Source organism: Hypanus sabinus, chromosome 14 (genome assembly GCF_030144855.1).
Source record: "Hypanus sabinus isolate sHypSab1 chromosome 14, sHypSab1.hap1, whole genome shotgun sequence".
In the NCBI taxonomy this organism is placed as follows: Eukaryota; Metazoa; Chordata; class Chondrichthyes; order Myliobatiformes; family Dasyatidae; genus Hypanus; species Hypanus sabinus.
The window spans coordinates 6,960,968-6,988,433 of NC_082719.1; the positions used below are offsets into that span (position 1 = coordinate 6,960,968).

The 27,466-nt window shown below is 40.4% G+C and overlaps 1 protein-coding gene across 3 annotated transcripts in view; it reads right to left on the bottom strand.

The window, feature by feature from the left end:
* fras1 (Fraser extracellular matrix complex subunit 1) overlaps positions 1-27,466 on the bottom strand; it is a 518,960-nt gene that overhangs the window by 176,856 nt on the left and 314,638 nt on the right. For all 3 annotated transcript variants that reach the window (XM_059988734.1, XM_059988733.1, XM_059988732.1), the window contains 3 exons: positions 24,777-25,047; positions 18,098-18,182; positions 12,446-12,766 (listed from right to left, as the gene is read on the bottom strand). In XM_059988734.1, the coding sequence (XP_059844717.1) occupies positions 12,446-12,766; positions 18,098-18,182; positions 24,777-25,047 (677 nt within the window). The remainder of the gene's footprint in view (positions 1-12,445; positions 12,767-18,097; positions 18,183-24,776; positions 25,048-27,466) is intronic.

Below are 27,466 nucleotides of genomic sequence, written 5' to 3' on the forward strand. Positions count from 1 at the left end.
CTCGAGCAGTCACGGGGAGAAAGTACAAACTCCTTACAGGCAGCATTGGGAATTGAACCCAGGTTGTATTATGCTGATCATTAAGCTACTGTGCTGGCTACCTCTCAATTCCCAGCTTTCATCATCATCCCAATGACCAACAACAACCTGGCAAAGCAGATCCCAAGATAAACGTTATCAAACCATCACTACCATCTCGCCCTGGCTGCCAACACTTCACCAGACACATTAAACTCATCCCTACACCCCCCACCCCCCCACCAAAGCCAACTTGTTTGATTGGGTTTCCTTTGTGTATTCCACAATTCTCGTATTTAATCATTCTTCAGGATCTGGCAATGCAACCACTTGCAGCCCATCTCTAAATCATTGAGAAGCTAGTGGTGAGCTACCTGCTCAGCCCGTATCGTGACGTTGAGAAGCGAGTCCCATGAGTCACTGACAATAAGGATCATGGACATATTTCCAAATCAGGATGATGCCACCTTCCTGATGTTGCCCTCTGATTACTGGTAAAGGTCACACCTGTGAGAGGTTGCTGTCAGAGCAGCATTTTGCAAATAGTACACACTTTAGCCCCTGTAGAACAGTGGTGGGCGGAAATCACCTTTCTGACAAGGGGAATAAAGTGAGTTGTTTTGTTCAGAATGGTGACAAATTTATTGAGTTATTCTCATGTAGGCAGGAGAAGACCAGTGTCCCCTGATCTATGTTTTCTAAGTTTGTAGCAAGGCTTTGGGTGTCTGGAGTTGAGTCACTCACGTGTGTATCAGTGCACATGATGCATGAAGTATTTTCTTATACTTATACACTTAGTAAGAATATAGCTGGCCCAGTTGAGCTTTGGTCTGTTGGTCTGTGCTAACTGCCAGGATTATAACAGTGGGGTGCTTGGTGATGGCAATGTGAATTGAACTTCTCGCGTAGATAGTTAAATTCTCTGTTGTCGATGGTGCTTTTATGGCATGAATAATTCTTAGCACGTATCGGCCAAGGCAGGACATTACCCGGGTCCTGCTGCACACACATGGTCTGGTTCATTTATTGAGGAATTACAAATATAATTGAACATTGTACAACTGTCAGTCAAAACTGTCCGAGGTAATTGATGAGGCTGTAACAATGGTTGAGCCTAAGACAGCCCTGAAGATATGGTGCTGGACCTCCAACAACCACAACCACTTTCTTTGGTACAAAGTACAACTACTGCCTTTGTAAAATTAGCCTCTTAATGTCCACCGACATGAGGTTTACCAGGACTCCTTGTACTCAAAGGCAACAATTCTCACCTCTGGAAGTTAGATCTTGAGGGAGTGTTTGGGTAACAGTAAGAAGTCTGCAGCTACTTGGCTAGCAGGTGATGTGGACCACATGAGCTATTAATTGTCTTGTACTAGGCAAGATCACCCTTTTACAAGCTGCATCAATCCCTTCAAGCCCTTTTTCATTGCCTGAATTTCAATCCATCTGCACCATTTGACTAGATATTCATAATTCTACAGCTGAGGCCTCACCAGTGGCTTATGACTTCTGAGCATCAACACACCGAGCTAAATCCACATCAAAACACTTGCTACAGTCGCTTATTTCTGGATAGACGTTTTAAACTCCTTTTATGCCTTTGAGGGCAATCTATAATGTGCAAAGATGTCTGCAAGAGAAAGGAACACCTGAGTAAACATTAATCCCTTAAATTCAGAAGTTAAAGCAGAGATGGCAAACGAGAGGAGCTTGTCTTGTTAAAATCCAGTAATAACAGAAAATTGATTTCCTTCACAGTATAATTTTAACAAGATAATGGAGCGTGAACTCAAGTTTTTGCTGTAGTCCTCTGTTTCTTCAGTGTTCATCAGGAAACATAGAAAAAAATTCAAATCTATGTCTTCTGATAACTTCATTTTTAACCTATACAATATGTAGATAGGCTCTTAGAGGAAAAGAATGTTTGGCTTTTCATTGAGGGGAACTGTCTCCATGCTAACTTTTCAACAGAATCTGGAGTGCACACATTAAACTGCAAGCATTTCTGAATTTTAATTATCACTTTGAAATACTTCTCCCCTCCCCCGAATACTGTGAAAGTAATGAGAGAAAATATGGGTTATAAAATGAAAGGAGGAATAAATAAACATTATGAACTGGAATAAACACTCAGTGGCCACTAAATTAGGTAACTCCTGTATAGTTATTTCTGTACATTCAGCCCTTCTGCGGCAAGATTCCACATGTTGTGCGTTCAGAGAAACTCATCTGCACACCACTTCTGTAACTTATGGTTATTTGAGTTACTGCCACCTTCATGTCAGCTTGAATCAGTCTGGCTATTCTCCTATGACCTCTCACATTAACAAAGCATTTTCATTCATTCACTGAATGATTCTGTGTTTTTCGCACCATTCTCCCTTAACTCTAGATTGTTATGCGTGAAAATCCCAGAAGATTAGCAGTTTCTGAGATACTCAAACAACCCCATCTGGCACCATGGGTGAAGTCACCTAGACACTTTCTTCACTATTCTGATGCTTGGTCTGAACAACAATTGAACCTCTTGACCATGCTTTTATGCAATGAGTTGCTGCCACATGATTGGCTAATTAGATATTTGCATTATGAAGGTGTACCAAATAGAAGTGGCCATGGAGTGTAAACAACATATCCAATACTATTCACAATATGCTATGTTGACTCTCAGGATGCAAACACAAATGTGCAATAAATGAAAATTGAGTTGTGAAGAAATCCTTCAACTGCTCATACACACTTGTTCTCATTATTGCTGAACAGATAAGACTCCATTGCTGAGAAGTTTAATACAAAGTTTTGCACATAAACCTAATTCATTCCACAATTTCCTCGAGGATCCGCCACTTGCAGCTTTGTAACTTGCACCCTATGAAAACTTAAGTACATTAAAATATTTGCTGCCTGTTTCTTAATGGATAGAACAATTTTTTATCCAATATCGTGGTTCTAACTGAAGCACAGAGGTTGCTAATCCACATAGCCATGGATTAAATTCTTATCAATGCTTAAGAATTCCTCCATGATTTAGTTCTTTCCCAACCTACCACCCTGAGATTTCTTGCTTCAATTCTACCATTATGCATGTCCTTGGTTTTTAATCACCCCGCCAGTACCCTCAGATATCCAGGACCCATGTTCTGGAATCCTCATGCTAAACCACTGCTCCTCTTTTCTCCTTGCAGACATCCTGTAAAATCCACCTTTTTGACCAACTTCTGGTCGACAGTTCAAGTATATCAGCTGTGGCTCAGTGTCAAATGTTGTTTAGTTTATTCTTTAGAAGCACCTTAGGAAAGTTTACTTCCTTAAAAGTGCCATTAAAATGCAAATTCTATTAATGAGCTATGGAACCATGCTGTTATGCAGTGCCTCTTATGCAGTCTTAAACAAAGTGTATGCTCTCACTCATGGTCGATGAAGATAAATTATAACAAGTTTCTAAAGCTGGGTCACTGTACCTCCTGCCACTGGATCCTTGACTTGCTCATCAAGAGACCACAATCAGTGATAATATCTCTTCGTTCAGACACTCAACGGAGGTGTACCTGAAAAATGCATGCTTTGCTCACTGCTCTAGTCTCTATGCTCATGGCTGTGTATTAAGTGCATTTCAAATGCCATCTATAAATTCACAGATGACACCTCTGTCATTGATAAAATCTTAGATAGCCACGAGGAAGCAAAGTGAGATAGATTGGTTGGTTGATGGTGTTGCAACAAAAACTTTGCACTCAGCAAGACCAACAAAATGATTGTTGATTTCAGGAAGGGGAAATCAGGAGAACATGCATTTGTCCACGTTGAGGGTTCAGCAGTGAGCAGCTTTAAGTTCCTAGGTGTCAACATCTCCAAGGATCTGTCCTGGGCCCACCTCACTGATGAAATCACAAAGGAGGAATACCAGTGGCGCTACTTCATTAGGAGTTTGAGGAGATTTGATATATCACTAAAGATGCTTAGAAATTTCCATACATATATGGAAGAGGATTCACTTACTGCATCATAGGCCAGTATGGAGGTACCAATGCACAGGACCATATAAGGTTTCAGGGCATTGAAGACACAGTGAGCATTAAAAGCACAAACTTCCACACCAATGAGGACATCTTCCAAAGGAAGCTAGTGAGTTATCAGGGAGGAGGTACAAGAGCCTGAAAACCTACGTCCAATGATTCAGAAACAGCATCATCCCCTCTGCCATCGGATTTCTGGATGGTCCATGAAGCCATAAACACTACTTCGTTCTTCCTCTTTTGCACCGTTTGATTACTTTGACATTTATAGTAATTTTACACCTTTGCACTGTACTGCTGCTGCAAAACAATGAATTTCATGTCACATACAACAATGATAACAAGTCTGATTCTGATTCTGAAGAGAGTGCAGATGCTGCAGTCTGCAGCAGCACACAAAAGGCTGGAGGAATTCCGTGGGTCTGGAAGTATCTTTGCAGGTAAATGGACAGTTGACAGTTTCCGGTGATAAGCTTCTTCAGGGCAGTGGAATGAACGGCCTCAACCCTGAGCATCAACTCCCCATTTTCCCTCCAGAGATACTGCCTAACCTGCTGTACTCCTCCAGCTTTTTGTGTGAAGCTACAGTTACTGTCTATGAATCCATGCTAGGAATGGAAAATGTTAAATTGTCTGGCATGTGCAAGGTGCAATTATTATCCTTGGTGAGTGCCTGTTTATAAAAAAAAACATGTTTTTCTCCAGCCTGAATCAGCGTCTCTGAGGAGAAACCTGGAAATGCGTGCAACTGCTCTGTAAGACTCTGTATTTTTTTAAATCTTTACTCAAATTCAGGGAATTCACAAAGATTTAGCATTATACTGAGCTTGTACCATAGGGAAAATGCCAATCGGTACATACCAAGGCTGCATAATGTGAAAGGAGATAACTGATAGGATATCATAGAGCACAATAAATTACATGAACTAGCTATCAGTTTGATTTTGATGAGAGATAGTTGCTTGCGAGGTCACTGCACATTTAAGGGATCAGAAAGAGAGATGAGCCAAAAAAACAGCCCTCAGTGCACAGTCTCTGAGTACTGTGTTGTGAGTTACATTCAACATAACTTCCCTGGTATTTGGAAATCATCTACGAAACAAAAACAAAACCTCTAAGTTGGTCAAAGGCCACTTCCTCTTTGTACTAAGTGTTGGCATTAAGTACTCATAAACCAGAATCACTGAAAATTACAACAGCTTAAATTGCCAAATTACCCACAGTATCTTCCAGAGTTTGCTTTTTTTTGCACTTCCTAAATCATCAAATTTGTTCTAAAATGTATTGCCAAACAAGTCTTCACTGCTTAGCAGCTTGGTAGCATGGACTCATATGGAAGTTGGTAGAATGTAACTTGGGTCAACTGTGGTTCCCTTTGGGTCGCAGAGTAGAAATATGTCTCTACTAAAGGAGGTGAAAGGTGCTCCATCCCTATTAGCCCCCTTGAAGCCATGAGCGTAGGTGGTGGATGGCTGTATGAGCCGCTGATGCATATCACGAGTCCTGGTTATGTGACCACTGACACCAGGCAGACAATCTCTGAAGGGTATTGATAATGGCAGGATTCACCTGTCTTATAAACACCCTGCCCAGAAGAAGACAATGGGAAACTACTTCAGTAGAAAAATTGCCAAGAATTATCATGGTCAAGACCAAGATCGCCCATGTCATACGACACAGCACATAATGATCATCACAGAGGGAGAGCAGTGAGAGGGAGTATTACTGAACTCCTGTTGAAGGGAAGATCTAAATTTCTTCAGGGTAGGCATCCATGTAGTAATAGAATCACAAGCACATTAGAAAATTTGCAGATGTTGGAAATCCAAGCAACAAACGGTCCAGATAAAGGGTCGCGGCCTGAAATGTCAACTGATTACTCTTTCAAAAGTTCAAAGGTTCATATATTATCAAAGTATACAACTCCGAAGTTCTTCTTTTCCAGGTAGCCAAGAAACCTAAAAAGAAAAGAAAGGCAGCACAGTCATCAACTCCCCCCAAATTCCCCCACCGCAAGCAAAAAAAATGAACAAGAACAGAACAGGCACATCAACACCAAATCCCCCTCCCTGCAGAAAAAACAACAAGAAAGATCTGGCGAAAAACACAGAATTTAAAAAACAATAAGACTGAAAAAAAAGTCTATAGACCAAGTCCACACCCTAAACACAGAAAACTTGCGTAACAGTCTCCGGAACAGCAGCAGGTAGCAGAGCGATCAAAAAACAGCCACTCACCGTCCGCACTTGCCTCGAGACTTCAAGCTCCCCTGTGCTTTAACCAGCGCACAACGGAAGATTTAATTGGCAAAATGGAGCCAATGGAGCCAGGCTCACTCCCTGAACCACAGGCTGCCAGCCACGAGATTCGTGCACACTGCATCTATCTCCTGGAATCCTCTTGAGACTGTAGAGCACAGAAACTCCCAAACTTCCACATTTGCCTTTATGTTTCAACCTCCCTCATCATTTTAATCAGTGAACAATAGAAGTTTTAACTGGCAAAATGGAGTCAAACATCAGCCCGCATCCTGTTCCACAGCCTGCAGGTCATGAGGTTCGCACACACTGCATCTGCTTTCTGGAACCTTCTCAGAGACTGCAGAGCACTGGAGGACCCAAATGATCTCCAAACAGCAAATCACAGATTCCAACAGTTCCAGAACCACATCCAAGACATAAAAAAACAAATGTAAAAGACGTAAAATATGTGAAATATATTGTATCGTGATCTATCTCGAAGATGCTGACTGAAGGAGCGTTGTAAGCAGGCACCATCTTTTCCATAGATGCTGCCTGACCTGCTGAGTTACTCCAGCATTTTGAATGTTGCTTTGGATTTTCAGTATCTGCAGATTTTCTTGTGTTTATCAAATAATGATGACAATTATGTTGTTCCCTTAAAACTAACAGACGTTCAAGAGGCATTATTAGATGAATTTGAGAAGGATTTACTAAAAGTGTAAGGCTTTTCACACTAAAAGAGCTAGTGATGATTTTTGCTCACACTTTTGGATGCCTCTGCAGATGACTTCCAATCAGAAACAATGAATGGACATTTCCAACTGGACTGTGGAAAAACGGAGATGGGTCTGCTATTGAGAATTAACTGAAAATTTTTATTATCTTCATTGGAAAGATGGAGGAGTTCAGTTTTGCAAAATAAGCCATGTTTATAATGAGTTTTTTGTATAAAAAAAGTAAGATAGTATAGGAACTTAGTGGGTGAGGAAATGGGTAGTCATCATTTTGGGGCAGGATCTTCCACAGAACAATAGAGGGGAGGTTGCCAGTATAGCCTTTCCGAAGTTAAAACATCAACTATCCATTTTACGCAGCAAGATGTTGGAGGAATTCATCCAGCATCTTGATTTCTGCTCCACATGTCAACACTTGTAGTCTCTTGTGTCGCCAGGAACTTTACCACGTTTCGATTTCTGAACATATTCAAAAAATAACTATTATATTTGTGGTAGTCCCTGCTCAATCAAAAGCTGATATATCGATTAGGCTTGCAGTTACTGAGGTGACTCGAGAGTGGGAATTAACAAGTTGGCATAAGTTAATGAGATACAGGATTTTTAATCGGATTCAGAAGGGCACATGGAGGAGAGTGGAGACGCTGCGTACAAGACTCCATAGATTAACACTTTTCTCCCGGCTAAAGTTAATACCTAAGGAGTAAACTGAGGAACGTAGTAACACAGAATACTAACCCGATAGTCAAAACATGAGCAATCATATATTGAAATCACACCATGTTCCTAAGGCTTGTCATTTCAGTTAGTCATAATAATGTATGTAAGACTGCAGACTTGCAGATCTTTCAATAATACCCTAAAAATCAGTATCAGCACCTATAGTCAAAATCTCTCCTTTTATTTTCAGACTTTTCAGTCATCAGTCTTTTAGTGGATTGGATTATCATTCAAAATGGGGAAGTTATTTTTTCCCCAGAAAGGATCTTAAGAGCAGTAAAGACAGAGAGTATCATTGTTTGACAAGACACTTTAGACACACAAAAGACTACTAATGTGGCATATGGAACAACAAACTGTCTACTAAAGGAATCAAAACATCAGCAATTTCTTCAGCCCCCCCCCCCCCGCCCCCATCCCATTGAGTTTAACCACTGGATTGTCTGCAATGATACAGTCAATACTGTATTGAACTGTTCACACAACATCACAAATGTCAACGTTAATGGATTAAATAAACTGTCAGCTCTTTAATACATCAGCACCTATAACAGGAAAAATGTGCAAAGTAAAAATGTACTAGAGAAGCAGCACCTCATATTTTTCCTGGGTCATCTTCAATCTGATGGCATGAACACCCAATTCCCCATTATCAGGTAAACAAGTCCCCTCTATTCGTTTAGAACCATAAACCATAGAACATTACAGCACAGAAACAGGCCTTTTGGCCCTTCTTGGCTGAGCAGAACCATTTTTCTGTCTAGTCCCGCTGACCTGCACCTGGACCATATCCCTCTATACACCTCTCATCCATGTACCTGTCCAAGTTTTTCTTAACTTTTAAAGTGAGCCCACATTTACCACTTCATCTCGCTGCTCATTCCACACTCCCACCACTCTCTGTGTGAAGAAGCCCCCCCCCCCATGTTCCCTTTAAACTTTTCCCCCTTCACTCTTAACCCATGTTCTCTGGTTTTTTTCTCCCCTAACCTCAGTGGAAAAAGCCTGCTTCCATTCTCTCTATCTATACCCATCATCATTTTATATACCTCTATCAAATCTCCCATCATTCTTCTACGCTCCAGGGAATAAAGTCCTAACCTAGTCAACCTTCCACTGTAACTCAAGTTTCTCAGGTCCCGGCAACATCCTTTTAAACCTTCTCTGCACTCTTTCAACCTATTAACATCCTTCCTGTAATTCAGAGACTAAAAATGCACACAATACTCCAAATTTTGTCTCACCAATGCCTTATACAACCTCACTATAACATTCTAACTCTTATACTCAATACTTTGATTTATAAAGGCCAATGTGCCAAAAGCTCTCTTTACTACCCTACCTACCTGTGACGCCACTTTTAGGGAATTTTGTATCTGTATTCCCAGATCCCTCTGTTCTACTGCACTCCTCAGTGCCCTACCAGTTACCTTGTATGTTCTACCTTGGTTTTTCCTTCCAAAGTGCAATATCTCACACTTGTCTATATTAAACTCCATCTGCCATTTTTCAGCCCATTTTTCCAGCTGGTCCAAATCCCTCTGCAAGCTTTCCTTTTTTTCTTTTCTCTCATTTGATCTAACGATGCCATTTCACACTTCCTTCCAATTCCCATCTCACTTTCACCCAGTTTCATTCCTTTCCCTCAGCCACTCCATCTGCCAATCACCCACACACTGATCTCACTGGGTTCCCTCCCCTGCTTTCATCAGCCCATTCCACCTCCCCTTATTTGGTTCCATAATCCACCTTCCTTCCCCATCAGATTTTATTATCTTCAGCACTTTGATACCACCTCCCAGCTTCCATCATTTTTTCCAACCATCCCTCTTCCATTTAGTTGCTTATCAACTGGATCCACCTGCCACTTGCCAGCTCTTGCCCCAACCCTCCTTCTCAATCCTTTATACTGGTTATCTCCCCTCTACCCTATCAGTCCAGATGAAAGGTCTCAACCCAAAACAATGACTGCCCTTTTCTGCCTGACTCACAGACTTCTTCCTGCAGCTCAACTTTTGCTCCAGATTCTGGTACTTGTAGTCCTGTGTGCCTCAGGAGATATACAGAAGCATATATGTACTTTGATCATGAATTAACTTTGAACTTCCAAGATACTATTCTGGGTCATTTACAAGGAGTATGTCAGATAAATGCCAACCAGAAATAATTAGATGCTTCTAAATTAATCTTGATAATTTTCTATTATTCCAACTCAAAGATTAGAAGTGCCCAAGTGATTGAGCAGATTAGCAAATTAACGGACGATGTCAGAATCAGAATCAGATTTAATATCACTGCCATATGTCTTGAAATTTGTTGTTTTGCAGCAGCAGTACAGTACCATACAGGATTAAAAGCTATAAATTACAAAAAGCAGGGAAAAAAGTGAGGTAGTGTATATGGGTTCATTTTCCAGTCAGAAATCTGATGGCATAGGGAAAAAGTGCTAAAATTGCTAAATATGTGTGTTCAGGCCTTACTTTCTCCTTGACAGTAAAAATGAGAACAGGGCATGTCCTGAGTGATGGGAGTCCTCAATGATGGGTGCTGCCTTTTGGAAGAGTCCTGGATTCGAGGCAGTCTAGTGCCCATGATGGTGCTGGCTGAGTTTGCAATTTTCTGTAGTTTCTTCCGATCCTGTGTGTTGGCCCTCCATATCAGACAGTGATACAACCAGTTAAGAGTGCTCTCTGTAGAATTTTTCTTGAATCTTTGGTAACATAGCTAATCTCCTCAAACTCCTAATGAAGTCACTGTCATGCCTTCTTTGTAGTTGCATCAATATGTTGGGCCCAGGATAGATCCTCAGAGATGTTGATACACAGGAACATGAAACTGCTCACCCTTTCCACTGCTGATCCCTCCATGAGAACTGAGATGTGTTTCTGAAGTACACAATTAATTCTTTGAGTTGAGTCTAAGTTTGTTGTTGTGACACCATTTAGTTAGCTAATCTATCACACTCCTGTATACCCCCTCTTCACCATCTAAAATTCTGTCAACAATAGTTGTGTCATTGGCAAACAGAGTCTTGGGTACAGAGAGAGCTAAGCACGCATCCTTGAGCTGCACCAGGGCTGATTGTCAGTGAGGACGAGATGTTGTTACCAATCCATACCCACTGTGGTCTCCTGATGAGGAAGTCAAGGATGCAGTTGCAGAGGGAGGTACAGAGGCCCAGGTTTTGGAGCTTGTTGAATAGTACTGAAGGCGTGGAATGCTGAGATGTAATCAGGATGGCTATAATGACGATTTGGGTCTTTGAGTTGAAACAGATGGATACCTAGCATAACGATCTCTACCTGACTAAAAAGAGATGCTGCAAATACTTCAGTAGTGAAGACAGTACCTGTAGTGTTAATGTTCGTGTCAGCGCTTGCTGGCCTGTTGAGCTTTCTCTGCATTTATACTTTTTATTTCAGATTTCTATTCCTATTAGTCACTTTCCCCCAATCCCATCCACTAGAAATTTGTTAAAATTATGTAATAAAAGTGAAACAATTTATCAGATATCCTTGAGATTTAAGTGAAATTGGCAACTGCGGAGTCCAGTATCTCTGGAACATGGCACACTCCCTGCTTTGTCAATTTGTTCTGATGTACATGGTTGACAATTATTGATATCAAGGTATACAATCTGATCTAGCAGAAAATTCAAGCACAATACCATATTGTAACAAGATATCAGACTATACTACACATGATCTGGCATTGAATTATGGTTCAGGCTGTCTTCATATGGTGAGGCATCCAAAGTGTTGTGACCTGATATAAATGTCATGCAGTTGTGTTTTTATGACAAGATAGTTAATGGTTTTGAAAATTCACACTAAACCAAATGCTTCTGCAAGCCGTTATATTTATAGCATCTGCTAAATTTAAGTGGCTCATAAAATATGTAAATAGTCTAAAATTCAGCAACAAAATAATATCACCAACTGCTTTTGCCTCTTTTTGCTGCAAAGATCAAGACAGACAGTTGAAATTAGACAAAACAAAACTCACATAGGATTTCTCCAGGCTAATATCTTTGCACATCTTTGGATAAATATAGATTTACTGTCATGCTATGTTCTTCATCAACTTTTGGACAACTTATCAACCCCATGCCAATGTCATTTGGCTATCTTTATACAAAATCAATATTGACTTTTATCTGATTGGGATATTGCCAAAATTATGTGTATCTCTCATGGAATCAAACATGCTGTTACTTAAAAATATGCATTTGAAAAACTGACAATGGAGATTGTTTGTTCTGTGAGGTCTGTAATTTACTCTGAACAGCAATATCACTCAGATGATGGCTGACTAAGTAAATGGAATTGGCAAAATGCACCTCATTTTAGGCTTATGGGGTCTCAAAACTAAAATTGTTTAGATCATATTTGGCTGGCACTAACACTGCCTTAGTAGTGGACTGGTACAATACAGCCGACCACATGTTAGAGAGCAGCACTTTTAGAAAATGGTCCATATTACAATTGTCATACATTATGGAAAAAAAACCTTTTCCACACTAATTCAGAAAGAGCAATTCTATCTCAGGTTTTTAGATTGTAATTTGTGAGCTCTATAAAGGCAGATTTCTTATACCTAAATGCCTATAACGTGGGGGTGGGGGGAACGTCTCTACTGACGACCTTAATGAACATGATGAACAGCCCTCTTCAAAAGTTCATTAGCATGATTTGTAATTTTGGATAAGTACCTTTTGGATTATGTTGATCAGGAGGAGAACATTCAGGACATTATGGCCATCATTTGCTTGTAGAAGAATTTTGTCAGGCAGGCTATTTACTCCATCATGAACGTAACACACCTGTCCCCTTTCGAGATCTTCCAGTTGGAACATTTGTACCTTGACGTCCGCTGGGAGCAAAATAAGGTGTCCGTGTTTCGGTGGGCCCAAAACCCATAGTACAACATCTGAGGGATTGTCATCATCACGAATGTCCAAAACCAGGTTAGAAATGGTACCTAGTTCACCTCTACTGAGCAATAAGACTTTATTAGTCAGCACATACGGGCCCTGGAAAGAGATGGATATTAATTAAATATCCTTGCATGTCCATTTGATGATCAATTTTGAAAATAACTGTGTTACAATTAAATACATTAAAAATAATCAAATAAGTGCTTCTATTAAAAATCTTCCTCGGAAAATAAAAAAAATTAAAAATTAATAAAACATTAATATAATTCACATTTAAAAGAGACATAAAAATTAAAATTTCTAATTCTAACTAAAACTAAAAACATTAAAAATAAAAAGTTAAATTAAATTTAAACTTAAAACTATAAAATAAAACATTTAAAAATCAATATTTTGCCTCATTGCTCCTTTAAGGACCTACAATTACATTATTTTTAATAAAAAAAACTTAAATCACTTCATTAAATTAACATGAGGTTAAGCATAGTTTACAGTGTTATTTTCAGTTAACATAAACATTATACAAAGTTCAAAGTAAATTTATTGTCAAAGTACTAAGTATGATTGTGAGAATCCAAACTGACTGGGGTTTGTGAGGAAATCAAGGATCCAATTTCACAAGGAGGTATTGAAGTCAAGGTCTTGGAGCTTAATAATTAGTTTTGAGGGGATGATAGTATTGAGTGCCTAACTGTAGTTGATAAAGAGCATCCTGATGCATGCATCTTTGCGGTCCAGATGTTTCAGGGTTAATTGAAGTCCCATTGAGGTGACATCTGCTGTCAAGTTTTTGCTCTGGTAGGCAAACTGGAGTGGATCCAAGTCACTTCTCAGACAGGAGTTGATATGTTTCATCACCAAACTCTCAAAATATTTCATCACTGTGGGCCTAAGTGGGACTGAATGATAGTCATTGAGGCAGGTCACTGTGTTCTTCTTAGTCAATGGTATAAGTGAAGTATCCACGATACAGGTGGGTACCACACACTGCCCAAGTGAGGTTTTAACGATCTCAGTGAACATTTCAGCCAGCTGATCTGCACAGCACTTTAATACTGGGCCAGCTACCCGTCTGGGCCAGATGTTTTTTTGTGTGGATTAGCCCTTCTATAGGTTGGCCTCAGACTGAAATCATAGGATCATCGGGGGCTGAGGGAGTTTGTGATGGCTCCTCCATGTTTTGACAGACAAAGTGAGCACAGAAGGCATTGAGCTCATCTGGAAGTAAGGCCTTGTTGCTTGATTTTCTTTTATAAGAGGTGACAGCTCTCAAGCCCTGGCACAACTGTCAAGCATCCCTTCTTAGATTACAGTTTAGTCCATAAATGCCACTTTGCCTGTGAGATGGCTTTCCAGAGATTGTACATGGACCTCGTTGGTCATCAGACTTGAATTCCTCTGACCTGGCCCTCAGCAGATTTGGATCTCGTGGTTCATCCAAGGCTCCTGGTTGGGGAAAACTGAATGATGCTAGGGGGACACACTCGCATACAAATGTTTTGACAACCATGATGTAGCTATTCAGATCCACGGATGAGTCCTTGAATAAAGCCCCATGCACTGACTTGAAGCAAACCTGCTCCATTGCCTCCTGAGACCAGCCCTTTCTTCTCCTAATCTCTGGAGCTTTGCCTGTATGCAGGTAGGAGATGGACAGCCAAGTGATCTGATTTAATGAAATGCAATCAGGGCATGGAACAGTGACATTCCTTATCTTAGTACACAGTGGTCTCATGTGTTGGGACCTCTAATGGTAATTGGGCAGGGTTTTCTTCAAATAAGCCTGGTCGAAGTCCCAACTATGATTTGAAATGCATCGGGATGGACTGTTCCTTGTTTGAAGATGGCATCGTGCAATACCCCAAGCATTTGACTAAATTTACCCGCTGGTGGTACGTAAACCGTGGTCAGGATCATGGAGGAGAATTCCTGAGGTAGATAGAGCGTATGGTATTTGATCATTAGATGTTCAAGTCAGGCAGACACGAGTTCGACAAAACTGTCACACCAGAGCACCAGCGACAGTCATGTTGAAGCACATACCTCCATCTTTTGCCTTTAACATCCCAACAAGAGCAAATGCATGAGTACATGGGAGAAGCAGGAGCAGACCACTCAGTCCTTCGCTTCTGCCTCACCATTCAACATGACCATGATTGATTGGCCCAACGTCTCATATCCTCCTCTGCACTAGGTCCCCACAACCCTTCTTTCCCTAATCTTGCAGAACACGTACAGTAAGACAAAAATAATAAAGAAATCATTCATCTAATTTCACACAGATGTTGCAACTGCAACTTTCACTGCAGGAGAAGTTTTGAATGGATAAAAGAAAGCCAATTCAACATGCACTTATTGACATCAATGCACCGTTAAGTAATTAAAACTTCAATAAATCCTGCCCTTTATCTCAAAGACTTCTGTGCTCTGTGATTGAGTTGCACTATTATTCACATTTCCATATCAGAGGATTGTTTGGATGGACTTCGATATATCAACCTCTGGAAGGGCTTAAACATTTATCAAAAGACTGCAATAATAGGAGAAGAGAAGACCAAGAAGGCTGGGCATCTTTTCTTTTAAATGTAGAAATTGAGCAAGGTGTAACATTTACTAATACAAAGAACGTGCGATGATGGTTTAGGAAGGGCTGTTCAAAACTACGTTATCTTCTTTCTTGAATGTTTAATCAGAAACAATTATCAAATTTTCAATTAGTGAGTGGACAGTATTCAGATTTTCCATTTCCCTTCATTTGGGTCAGATATCGCATCTCAAGGACTCACATATGATCTCATAGTCTTACCATAAAATATAGGCGCAGAATTATGTCGTTTGGCAGGTTAAGTCTGCTCCATTTCCCTCTCAGCCCCAGTCTCCTGCCTTCTCCCCATATCCCTTCAAGCCTTGACCAATCAAGAATCTATCAACCTCTGCCTTAAATATATGTAAAGACTTGGCCTCCATTGCCACCTATGGCAAAGAATTCCACAGATTTACCACTCTCTGGCTAACAAAATGCCTCCTTATTTCTGTTCAGAAGTGTTAGAAAAGATAATGATGTCTCACCTCCAACTGTGCAATACCTTGATTTAATCAAAGAATTGATTGGTACTGATAGGGTTTGATGAAACAGTGCATGTAGATCTGTATCTCAAGTTATCAGCTATGTAAATGCATTGAAGTTTTAAATAAATGTGTTCTTCTTACAAGCCAGCAAGCAGAATTTTTGACACAAAGACACCCCAAACACTAAGGCTGGTGGTAACAAACAGTAAATTAGGGTTCCGAAGTAGATGAACTGGAGAAAAAAATCATTAGGAGCACCATAGAATCAATTTCAACCAACTTCACTTGGTGCAGAGATTACAGTTGAAGCACGGTGTAGGACATCTGAGCTGAATCAGTCAGGGCGACATTCTATGCTCACTATCAGTAATTCCTGTTGTACGTAGATAACTAAATGTTAAGGTTGTTTGTGATATAACTCATGTTCAAATAGCCTGTCACCACGGATGTCTCTGTTCACACATGAGAAATGACACTTGGATTGTTAGCAATTTGATAAGGTATTTCAACAAATTTAAGAAGGAATTGAGAAAACAGAAATAAATTAAAAGGAGAAGGGAAATGAGCAACAAGTAGGTGAGAAAACAAAAAAATTGGCATAAGAATACTCTTAATCTGACACCTGTTAATGATTGCTACCCACTGCTAGTAGCTCCTCTCATACACAGTCACATGGTGACAATTACAATGCTTTGCAAACTGCCCTTCCACCTACAAATCCATAAGTACCCATAAGTACTCCGTGGTTGAGGACTGAAAACTGACAGTGAACAAGCTCTCCAGTAAGCATCAGGTGGTCCTGGGGAACGCTACTGTATGATTAATTAAGTTAATAGGTTTTTAAGTACCTCTTTTTAATTTTTATTCAGATTCGATGTCCCTATGCCATTTCTATTATCCAAGTTCTGCTAATTCATCTCAAGGTCTTTGATTAAAAGCATCTTTTTTTCAGACTATCCTTAAGCTGAGTCACGATGTGATAAAACTGCTTGAAAAGCAAGCACAGCACTTTCCTATTTAGTTCTAATGAAGTTGGAATTACAGAATGAATGTTATTATGAATTATTAATTATCAATTTAACTTACACCATAAAATTACCTTAACAAGACACATTGGCATATGTGTAATATGTAAATCTATGCGACAAAAGCAGAAGAGACAAATAGCTTACTAGTTGCAGAAGTTAATTACTTAACTTTTTAATTATTCACCAATGATTACGTGACAGAGCTGACCTATTACAGATGATTCCATAGATACTAAAGAAGGTGACAGAACTACAATGATCACTCTCTATTTGAGTTCTAGAGTCTCAGCAGAATTCTCCTCCCTCATTCCCACACCTACAAATCATCTAAAAGCACAATGCAACTATGTGGTGGCCTTGCCACAGACATTGATTTAGCCCTCTTCTAAACTGAAAGGAATTCTCAGCCCAGGAATTAGCCTGGTGAATCTCTTTGTACTGCTTCCAGTGTTCTCTTAGGTAAGAGGACCAAAACCGTACACATGATCACAGATAAGCTCTCAGCAAAACTCCACAATTTGCAAGAAAACCACCTTATTTTTTAAACTCCTGCCCTGGTACAATGAAAGCCAACATGCCATTTGCTTTCTTGGCCAAGAAACCACATAGTTTCTTCTTCCTCGCTCTTACACAAATGTTCTGTTTTTCTTTCCTCCATAGTACAAAACTTCATTCTGTCCTTCAATCTTAGTTGGTGTTTGCACTGTGAATGCTACCTTGCCAAAGATGAAAAGCAAGGTCTCAAAGCCTCAACACCAGGATTTTGATGCCTCATCTTACAGCTCACCCTACAGCAAACCAAATATAAATTGCATTATGCGAATGATTTACAGTCAAAAAGCAATGTAGAAGAGAAGTTCCCACAGGAAACACTTTCATTTTAGTGACTTAATATATACCAATGTGCATGTTTCTCAAGCTTACACACAAGGCATTCACAATTTGTAGGGCTTCACTTGGAACTCTTTCCAGGTTCATTGTTTGTTCTTAGGTAAATCATTTCTTTTTATGATCCCAAATCAGCTCTGATATTCGGAAAGAGTGAATCAACTTCTAGGAAAGTACGACTGGAGATTATAATGTATGAGGCTGATCCAGCACTACCTCACAGGAACGTGAAAGACAATCTGCTCAGTTTAAAACCTGGGCACTGACACTTTTTATTCTTGAATACTTATTCTTGCGGAAAAAGCTTTGTAAGAATGAAAAGGAATGGTTTAGTTTCTGAGGAAATTACCATGGTTCCCGAAAATCTGAAATTAATAAAGATAAAATGCTGGAAATGCAAAGGAGGTTAAACAGCATCTAAATATTTAACTTCATTTGGTACCTTGAATGAAAGAGCTTGTATTTTAATTATCTCTGGAAGGGAGAACAGTTGGTGGTCACTGGCTCTCAGGGTAAGTTTCCCCTTCCTGGCAAAAATCAAAGACAAATAAAATATTAGTCAAAGAAATTAACAGTAATTTTAAAACTTAAAAAATAATACTTAGCTGACTTTGTAAACTCATCCAGGAAAGCAGAGATATCATTGAGCTCTTCAACTTTCAAGCTGTGCAGAAGGTTCCTGCTATTTGACAGCCACATAATAAACGTGATATACATTAACTTCTAAAAGTAATTGAATGGGTGCATTTGAAGGAACTGCAAATTGTTCGGTCTATTTGCTATGAAACAACAATGGGCCAGAACCTACTGCCTGTAGCAGTGCTAGGTCTGAACTCTCAGTGGGAGTTTGCTTCATAAATCCATCTCAATCCAAAAGAACAGAGAACTAGCAAGTGTTGACATGTTGCCATATGAAAGGAGGCATCCAGCAGAAAACTAATAACTGATGAAGTCAAGCTCACAGGGTCAGCTGACTACCTAACCATTCTACAAAACACGAAGCTTCTAAATGTCCCGACTGTCTAAATCTGTCACAAACAATGAAAATGCAATTTTAGAAAATTGAAAACATTTAAACAATTAAAATATTTACATAACCTCAATTAAAATGGCAAAGTAAACAATTTTTATGTTGGGAAGAGCAAGCAGCAAGCTTGAAGCTTATGCACCCTTACAGGAATCGCACATTTGGCAGTACTCATGCTGCAGCATATCAATGGGTTTGCACCAAAAGGTCTGGAGCAATAGTTGAACCATTTTAGATTAAAAATGGCATCTGTATTGTCAGTCCAGTTGGATTTGTTCATGAGGAGATGAATCTCAAGGTTGTATATAGTATACATACTTTGAAAATCAATGTACTTTGAACTTTGATCCATCACTAGACTTGTACATTCTTCAATCCTCCTGACTCTCTCCAGCTGAAATCTTGTTAATTCTTGTCAGTGGATTCACTTACTATAACCTGCTGCATTTTTTCAAATATTGTTGGGACTTAATATATGAAGTATAAATCAATACATTCATGAACTGATTTATCATTGTTACATGAAGAACAAAAAACTTATCTTGCATACCATCTGTACAGATCAACTCATTACAATGCATTAAGCAAGTAGAAGGTAAAACAGAATGAAGTGTTACAGTACAGCGGAAATGTAGTCCAGGCAGACGGTAATATGCAAGGTCACAACGAGATACATTGTGAGGTCAATAATCTAAGTTATCATTCCGGAGGAATATTCAGAAGTCTAATAACAACGTGTAGAAGCTGCACTTGAGCCCGGTGGTATTTGCTTTAAGTTTTTGTATTTTCTGCTCGATGGGAGGGGAGACAAACAAAAATGACCAGGATGAGTGGTGTCTTTAATAGTGCTGGCTGATTTACTGAGGCAACAGGAAGTGAGGACAGGAGACTGGTTTACATGATGTACATGGCACTCTGCATTTTCTTGTGGTCATGGGCAGGGGAGTTGCCATGCCGTTGTTTCGTATGGCATGGCCTGGGAGGGTCAGGCACGAGTCTGTACGTTCAGGAGCCAGAGTTAAAGCAATCTCCGTCTGGCACCTCGTCCACAGCCATTTGAATATGGGTGGCTCTGAGCTGGCAATGATGGAGTCGTTGAAACACGCAAGCCTCCACATTTTGTCAACGTGTTGATACATATCAAGCCAAGACTGTACAGGGAGTACAGCAGGGAATGTGGTGCAGCCTTGTGGAACAGAAGTGGCGGAAATGTTGTTGCCTATCTCTACTGATGGTGCTCTGCTGGTCAGGAAGTCAAGGATCCAGTTACAACGGGGGTTGTTGCATCCCAGGTCTAGGAGTTTAGAGATAAGTTATAGTATTGAAGGTGGCACCATAGTCAATAAGCAATACTGAAACACATAACATGCTGTATATATTATTATAGTGTTTTAAAGGCTTGATTCAGAATATGGTTTAATATTTTGTAGTCTGAAAGCAATATTCTCAATGACATCCTAAATGGACATTAAAAGAAACAATTGAAGTAAATTGAAAAATACAGCAGGTATCCCAATGGAAAACAAATTAGCTTAAAGAAACAATTCCAGTTTTGCTATTCAGAGTTTAGCCCAAGTAAAAGCAACAGATATATTAAATACAAGAATAAATTGATTTGCTGAAATCACACATTTGATTGTAATATTTTTTCTTGGAATTTCTACTTTATTGCAATGCAATATTATTAAAATGGAAATGTTATTGAGGAATACAAGAGTTATAAATAACCAAAATACTGGAGATGTTGCAGATGTAAACTCAATTCAAAATTGCTAAAAACATTCAAGGGTCTTACAACCCAAAGCCTTAAATGTTTTAACAAATGCCACCTGACCTGTTGACTCTTTCCAGCATTTTTTTTGATATTTAAGAAATAGTAGAGCTTGCCACGACAGTATTCCAAAATGAAAAAATCAGTTTGAACTGAAGTTCCTACTAACAACACAGCAGAAACTCAGCAGTTCAGTCAGCATCTGTGGAAATGAATAAACTACAGACGTTTCGGCCCAAGACCCTTCTTCAGAACTGAATTTGAAGGGGAAGCTGCCAGAGAGTTCCTAATATGCCCTCAGAGACCCATGGTTCCTTAGCTAATGCCAGTAGAATCCCATTAAAAAATGGGAAACAGAGTTGATTTAGAGCGTTAAAACCATAAGACATAGAAACAGAGTTAGACCATCTGGCCCATCGAGTCTGCACTACCATTCAATCATAGCTGATTTTATTTTCTTCTCCTCCTCAACCCCAGTTCCTGGCCTTCTCCCCATAACCTTTGAAGTCAAGTCCAATCAAGAACCTACCAGTTGCTGGCTTAAATACACCCAACGACCTGGCCTCCACAGCTGCACATGACAACAAATTCCACAAATTCACCACCCTTTGGCTAAAGAAATTTTTCCATATCTCTGTTTTGAAAGGACGCCCCTCTATCCTGAGGCTGTGCCCTCTTGTCCGAGACTCTCCCACCATGGGAAACATCCTTTCCACACGTACTCTGTCTAGGCCTTTCAAGATCTGAAAGGTTTCAATGACATCTGTCCTCCTGAATTCCAGTAGCATCAAATGTTCCTCGTATGATAACATTTTCATACCTGGTATCATCTTTGTTAACCTCCTCTGGACCCTCTCCAATGCCAGCACATCTTTTCTATGATGAGGAGCCCAAAACTGTACGCAGTATTCAAGGTGAGACCTCACCACTGCCTTATAAAGCCTCAGCATCCCATCCTTGCTCTAGTATTCTAGACCTCTTGAAATGAATGTTAACATGGCATTTGCCTTCCTCACCACCGACTCAACTACCTTTTATATCTTTATTTTCCATCTTTATTTTTCCCTTTCAGGGCTCTTTTGAAGACCCTGACGTGGAGTAACACACCGACTCCGCTTCTTTGCGGGAATCAGACGTGCTCTCAGGGTTTCATGACTGGCCGTTGTTTGGCACGCAAAGGGCTCGGCCTAAGTATTCGGCTCAGATTTGGAAGCCTTAGATCTTGGGGCTCTGGAGACGGGCAGATCGAGGGTCGGTGTCACAACAGGAGACTGGTGTGTCATCGGCGGAGTCGGAATATCTGCAGCTGGGTGCCCAGAGACAGGATCTTTGGGCACAAAGCTCGAAAAAAGTGACGTGATAGACTTTCAATATCATAAACCAGCAAGTTGTTTGTTATGTCTCCCAAATCGCTGTGAAAATGGAGACATCACTTTCTCCTTATTAGGGAGAGGGCGAGCCTGTGGTATATCAAGTACCAGGTGAAACATGAAGACTGTGGGGTAACTGCAAGTCTGTGTCTTTGCTGTTGCTTTCCTCACGCTTGGCGGTGGGTGCTGATTTTTTTTTGCCAATGGGGGGCAGGGGGAGGGGGGGATTGTTGCCTGCTGCCGCTTACGCGCGGGAGGGGGGAGCTGGGGAAGGAACCTTGGGGTTCTAACATTTAACTGTCTTTCATTCTTTGGGGCATTCCTCTGTTTTCATGGATGGTTGAGAAGAAAAAGCATTTTAAGATGTTGTATACATTTCTCTGACATTAAAATGTACCTTTGAAACCTGCAAGTTCATCTTTAGGGTTCTGCACAAGGACTCCCAAGTCCCTCTGCATCTCAGATTTTTGGATTTTCACCCTATTTAGAAAATAGTCTGCATATTTATTTTTACTACCAAAGTACATGGCTATGCCTGTACCAACAATGTATTTCATTTGCCACTCTCTTGCCCATTCTTATAATCTGTCTAAGTCCTTCTGCATCCTACCTGTTTCCTCAACATTACTTGCCCCTCCACCAATTTTCGCATCTGCAACCTTGGCAACAAAGCCATCTATTCCACCATCTGAATCATTTATATACAGCATAAAAAGTGATCCCAACACCAACCCCTATGGAACACCACTGGTCACTGGCAGCCAACCAGAAAAGGATCCTTTTATTCCCATTCGCTGCCTCCTACCAATCAGCCAATGCTCTAACCATGTTAGTAACTTTCCTATAATACAATGGGCTCTTAACTTGGTAAGCAGCCTCATGTGTGGCACCTTGTCAAAGGCCTTCTGAGACTCCAAATATACAACATCCACTGCATCCCCTTTATCTATCCTACTTGTAATCTCCTCAAAGAATTCCAGCAGGTTCGTCAGGCAGGATTTTCCCTGAAGGAAACCATGCTGTCTTTGTACTATCTTGTCCTGTGTCACCAAGTATTCCATCACCTCATCCTTAACAATTGACTCTAACATCTCCCCAATCACTGAGGTCAGGCTAACGGGTCTAAAATTTCCTTTCTGCTGCCTCCCACCTTTGTTACAGAGTGGAGTGACGTTTGCAATTTTTCAGTCTTCTGTAACCATGCCAGAGTCCAATGATTCTTGAAAGATCATTTCTAATGCCTCCACAATTTCTACTACTACTTCTTTCAAAACCTAGGGTGCAGTTCATCTTGTCCGGGTGACTTACTTTTTGAGCACCTTCTCCTTTGTAATAGAAACTGCACACACTTCTCTTCCCTCACACCCTTTTCAACACTTCGCACACTACTAATGTCTTCCACAGTGAAGACTGATACAAAGTACTAATTTAGTTCATCTGCATCTCCTTGTACCCCATTATTATTTCTCCTGCCTCAATTTCTATCGGTCTTACATCCACTCTCATTTCTCTTTTAACATACTTGAAAAAACTTTTACTATCCATTTTTATATGTATTACTGTAATTGTTTACCATCTGTCCGGAGATCCCATTGGTTTTCTGATTAAGGTAAAATACAAGACTGCAAGAAGCAGTACAAAATCTCATAACTGGAGTGTATTGAATAAAATGATTTATTTATAATTCATGAGCCCACTGAATTAGAAAGTGCTTACTCCTTCCATAAAACATAGGATATTGAGAGATGTTTAATAAATGTGTGAAATTAATTTTTAATTATTTTAATTCCTAAATGATTAATTAGCACCTCTAAATGTTTAGCAATGTGGCCAATGCTCAGTCAATGTGTCAAAATTGTCTTGATTTATCTGTTGCCAATGATGCCAAAAATTAATTACAAACATAATGCCCAGGGTTCGGTGAGCAGCTGCTGGCAAAACACTCACTTCGGGCAGCTGTGATTAATACCATCTTTCTTATCAGATGTTCACCTTTGTGTCATACATTCCGTTCATCTGCAAGGAGAACTCTCCCACTGGCACTTTTAAATAGAGTGCTGTACCTTCCCCATTGACAGGAGATTTGTCATTGAAAGGAGAACACTAGGTGGAGGAACCCCAGGAGCTTAAGACGAAGATGTCAGGGAACTGTGATGAGAAGGGATCTCGACACTTCATGTTCTCCTTGTGAATGCATTGGTTTCCACTGGGTACTCCAGTCTCCTCCTACATCCCAAGAATATGCTGGTTGGTCAGTTGCCTACTGTCATTTTCCCCTTAAAGAAAGTTACTAGCAAAAAAAAACTGAAGGAAGTTGATGGGCTTGCACAGGAGAGAGGAGCTGAGGTCCTACAGAGGACTAAGAAAAGGAGGGACAGGACTGATGAGATGACTGTCCTGGAAATGATCAAGGAACTGATGGAACAAACAACTTCTTTCTCTGTCAACATAAGTGCATGGGCAGGGGGAGGGTACTCTTTGAGGTAGGACAGGTTATGTTGCTGACTTCCCTTTAAAATGAAGATGTTCCAATTTATTTTATTTATCAAATTACATGCTGTACAATGCATCATCAAGGTTCAGCATACATTCTAATAGTTCACTCTTGGTCTGAAAACATCTAACCTCCTCATTATTAATGCTGCCCTGCCCCGCATAAAATCCATGATCATACAAATACGTCTCCTGAAGTGTTTATTATACACTTCTTATCTATTTGAAAGAAAGTCGATGTAATTACATTGAGCATTCAAATTTATATCACACACTGCATTGCTCCTCAAATTTTGGTTCCCAAATTAAATTTTTGGAAGATTTGAAGCTTCACCACTACAATAAGCAAACCTTTAAAGGGTTTGCATATCAGCACGATGTGATGTTCAGAACTGCCAGTGCCTGAAAATCAGACATCCACTGAATAACAAACAGGTCAGATTCTACAGAAGTCACTAACCTGGATTTATCTTTATCATGAATGAAGTAGATGCTGTGTTCCTTCAGCTCTGCAGTGGTGAACGTGTCTCCTTTCTGAAGATCATTCTTTACCCCTTTCTGCATTCTAGTTAATCTCCCATTGTCAGGAGGGTCGACAACATAGAGGACAAGGTTCTCACTGGGTGTGTCAACATCAGATATACTCAGGACAGAAGTGTTCAGTACCTGGTTGCCACCAATTCCCACAAATAGAGGGCTAGTCGTGTGAATGACAGGTGGATAAATATTAACTGCAAAGATGAAAAAAAAACTATGTTAACTAAGGATAGATGTGTTCACCGAAAATGTATGATCTAGAAATTGGGTGCTGCCTCTGAAAGGCTTTTGGGACTGAGGGCTAGCAACATTCTCCTTTCCTGAAATAAAGACTTTGGCCTAAGGGGTGGAAGCAGTCAACTATGTATCTTGTACTCTGTCAATTGCATATCATATTTAAGTGAACTCCAGATATACCAAAGTTCTTTACAGCTAATCATTTCTTTGAAAGTGTAGTAACTGTGACGCACAGAAAGATAAATTAGACTGTAATGTAACAATAACCAGATGTTAATGACTGAATGCTTTGTAATGATTTAGGCCAGAGGAATACTGTAGGGAACTGCTCTTTTATGTCCACCACTTGTAGCTCAGTTGTGGCCTCAGTTTAAAGATCACAAGAACAGGTGCAGGCAAAGTAACTAATTTCTTTGCTTTTTGCCATGGCTGCCATTGACACTGGGAGGGAGTGGTGGCTAATCCTAGGCAACAGAGAATGAAGGGCTGTGTTTGCACTTTGACGATACAGAGATACAGACGCCTGAAGGTACATACTCAATGATTCGGGAACAGCTTCTTCCCCTCTGCCATCCGATTCCCAAATGGACATTGAAGCTTTGGACATTACCTCACTTTTTTTATTATACAGTATTTCTGTTTTTGCACATTTTTTAATCTATCCAATATACATAATTGATTTACTTGTTTATTTATATTCTATTTTATTTATTATTATTTTTTCTCTCTCTGCTAGATTATGTATTGCATTGAACTGCTGCTGCTAAGTTAACAAATTTCACATCATGTGCCGGTGATAATAAACCTGATTCTGAATTTTGCAAATAATTAACCCTCAAGTCCATTTCTGCTGTGTGTCTTAAACACAAGGTTCAAACATATGGGGTGGTGTTACAATGGGATGACTCAGCTCATTAGGTTTGCATAAAGATAGACCTGGAATAGTTAGATGCCAACAATGCTTAGATTCATGTTCTCTTTCACAGAAGGTAGTAACCTCTATCACCTGGTAAAACCAGGCAGAAGGTAGGCCCTGAAGCCTCAATGCATCTTCCATTGTACAGACGAGACGGATCATCCAGGGGAACGTCAACCTGCATGGCATGCCTAACTTATTCCAGGCTATCAGAAGGTCAATTGGACAAAACTCCTTCCAATGGTGGAATGGCTCCTGCTCATCAGGGAAGATCACACCATCTTTCAGTGACTCTCAAGAGACTGCAGATATCAGGAGAAAAAAAAATAAACTCTGCAGGTGTCTGTGGAGGGAAATGGACAATTGACATTCTGTACTAAAAATCTTTATCTGACAAAAAGGTAAAGCCAGTATAAAGAAGTGAAGGGGAAGTGTGGAGCAAGAGCTGGTCAGCGTTAGATGAATCCAGGTGAGGAGTGGTGAAAGGCAGATGGAGGAAGAAAAAGTGGAAATGGTGACAGAGCCGGGGGTGATAAATGGAGACAGCAGAGAGCTGTGGATGGTGGACTCTGATAGGAAAAGTCGGTGGAGCATGGAATCAAAGAAAGAGTGGTGAGGCGAGCAGAAGGGAAGAATGTGGGGAGTAGACACTGCAAAGGGTGTGTGAGTGAAGGGCAGATGAAGTATGTGGAGGAATGGAAAGCAACAAGACGATTGGGAGGGATGTACGGTGTGTATGTTTACAGGAACTGCGAGAGTGTACGTTAACTGAAATTGGAGTTCTTGCTGTTAGCTTGTGGACTACACAGGCTCAATACCAGATGCTGCTCCTCTAATTTGTACTTAGCCTCACCTGGAAATAGAGGAATGGAGGATAGATGGATTAGAGTGGGAAAGAGGTGAGGAATTAAATGGGCTTGTAATTAGGAGCTTCAGATGCAGGTGCCTAGTCTTCACATGGTCTCACTGATGTGAGGAGGCAACATCAAATGCAAGGAACGAGAATGGAAAAAACTGCAAATGAATCTCAGCCTCACCTTGGGTGTTTTTTTTGGGTCCTGGATGGTGGTGAGAGAGAAAATGGAGGGATTGGTGTTCCATCTCTACCATTACCGGGCAAAATTTCTGGGGAAGGGGATTGGTGGAGGAGAGGAGAGAGATGAACAGACCAAGGAGTCACAGAGAGAGCAGTCCCACAGGAGGCAGAAAGACATTGGCAGGAGAAGACGTGGCTGGTGGTAGATCCTGCTGCAGCTTGCATCAATAACAAAGGATGTTGTGCTGGAGGTGAAGGTTAGCAGACTGAAAGGTAAGGTCTACAGGCCAGCCACTGGCCCCTGTTTCAACCTCCCCTCTCCTCTTTATACCGGTTACTTTCCCTCTCTGCCCTCTGTTCTGCTGCAGGGCCTCATCCTGAAACTTGGCAATTTCTCCCCCTACCCCCTCAGATGCTACTTGAC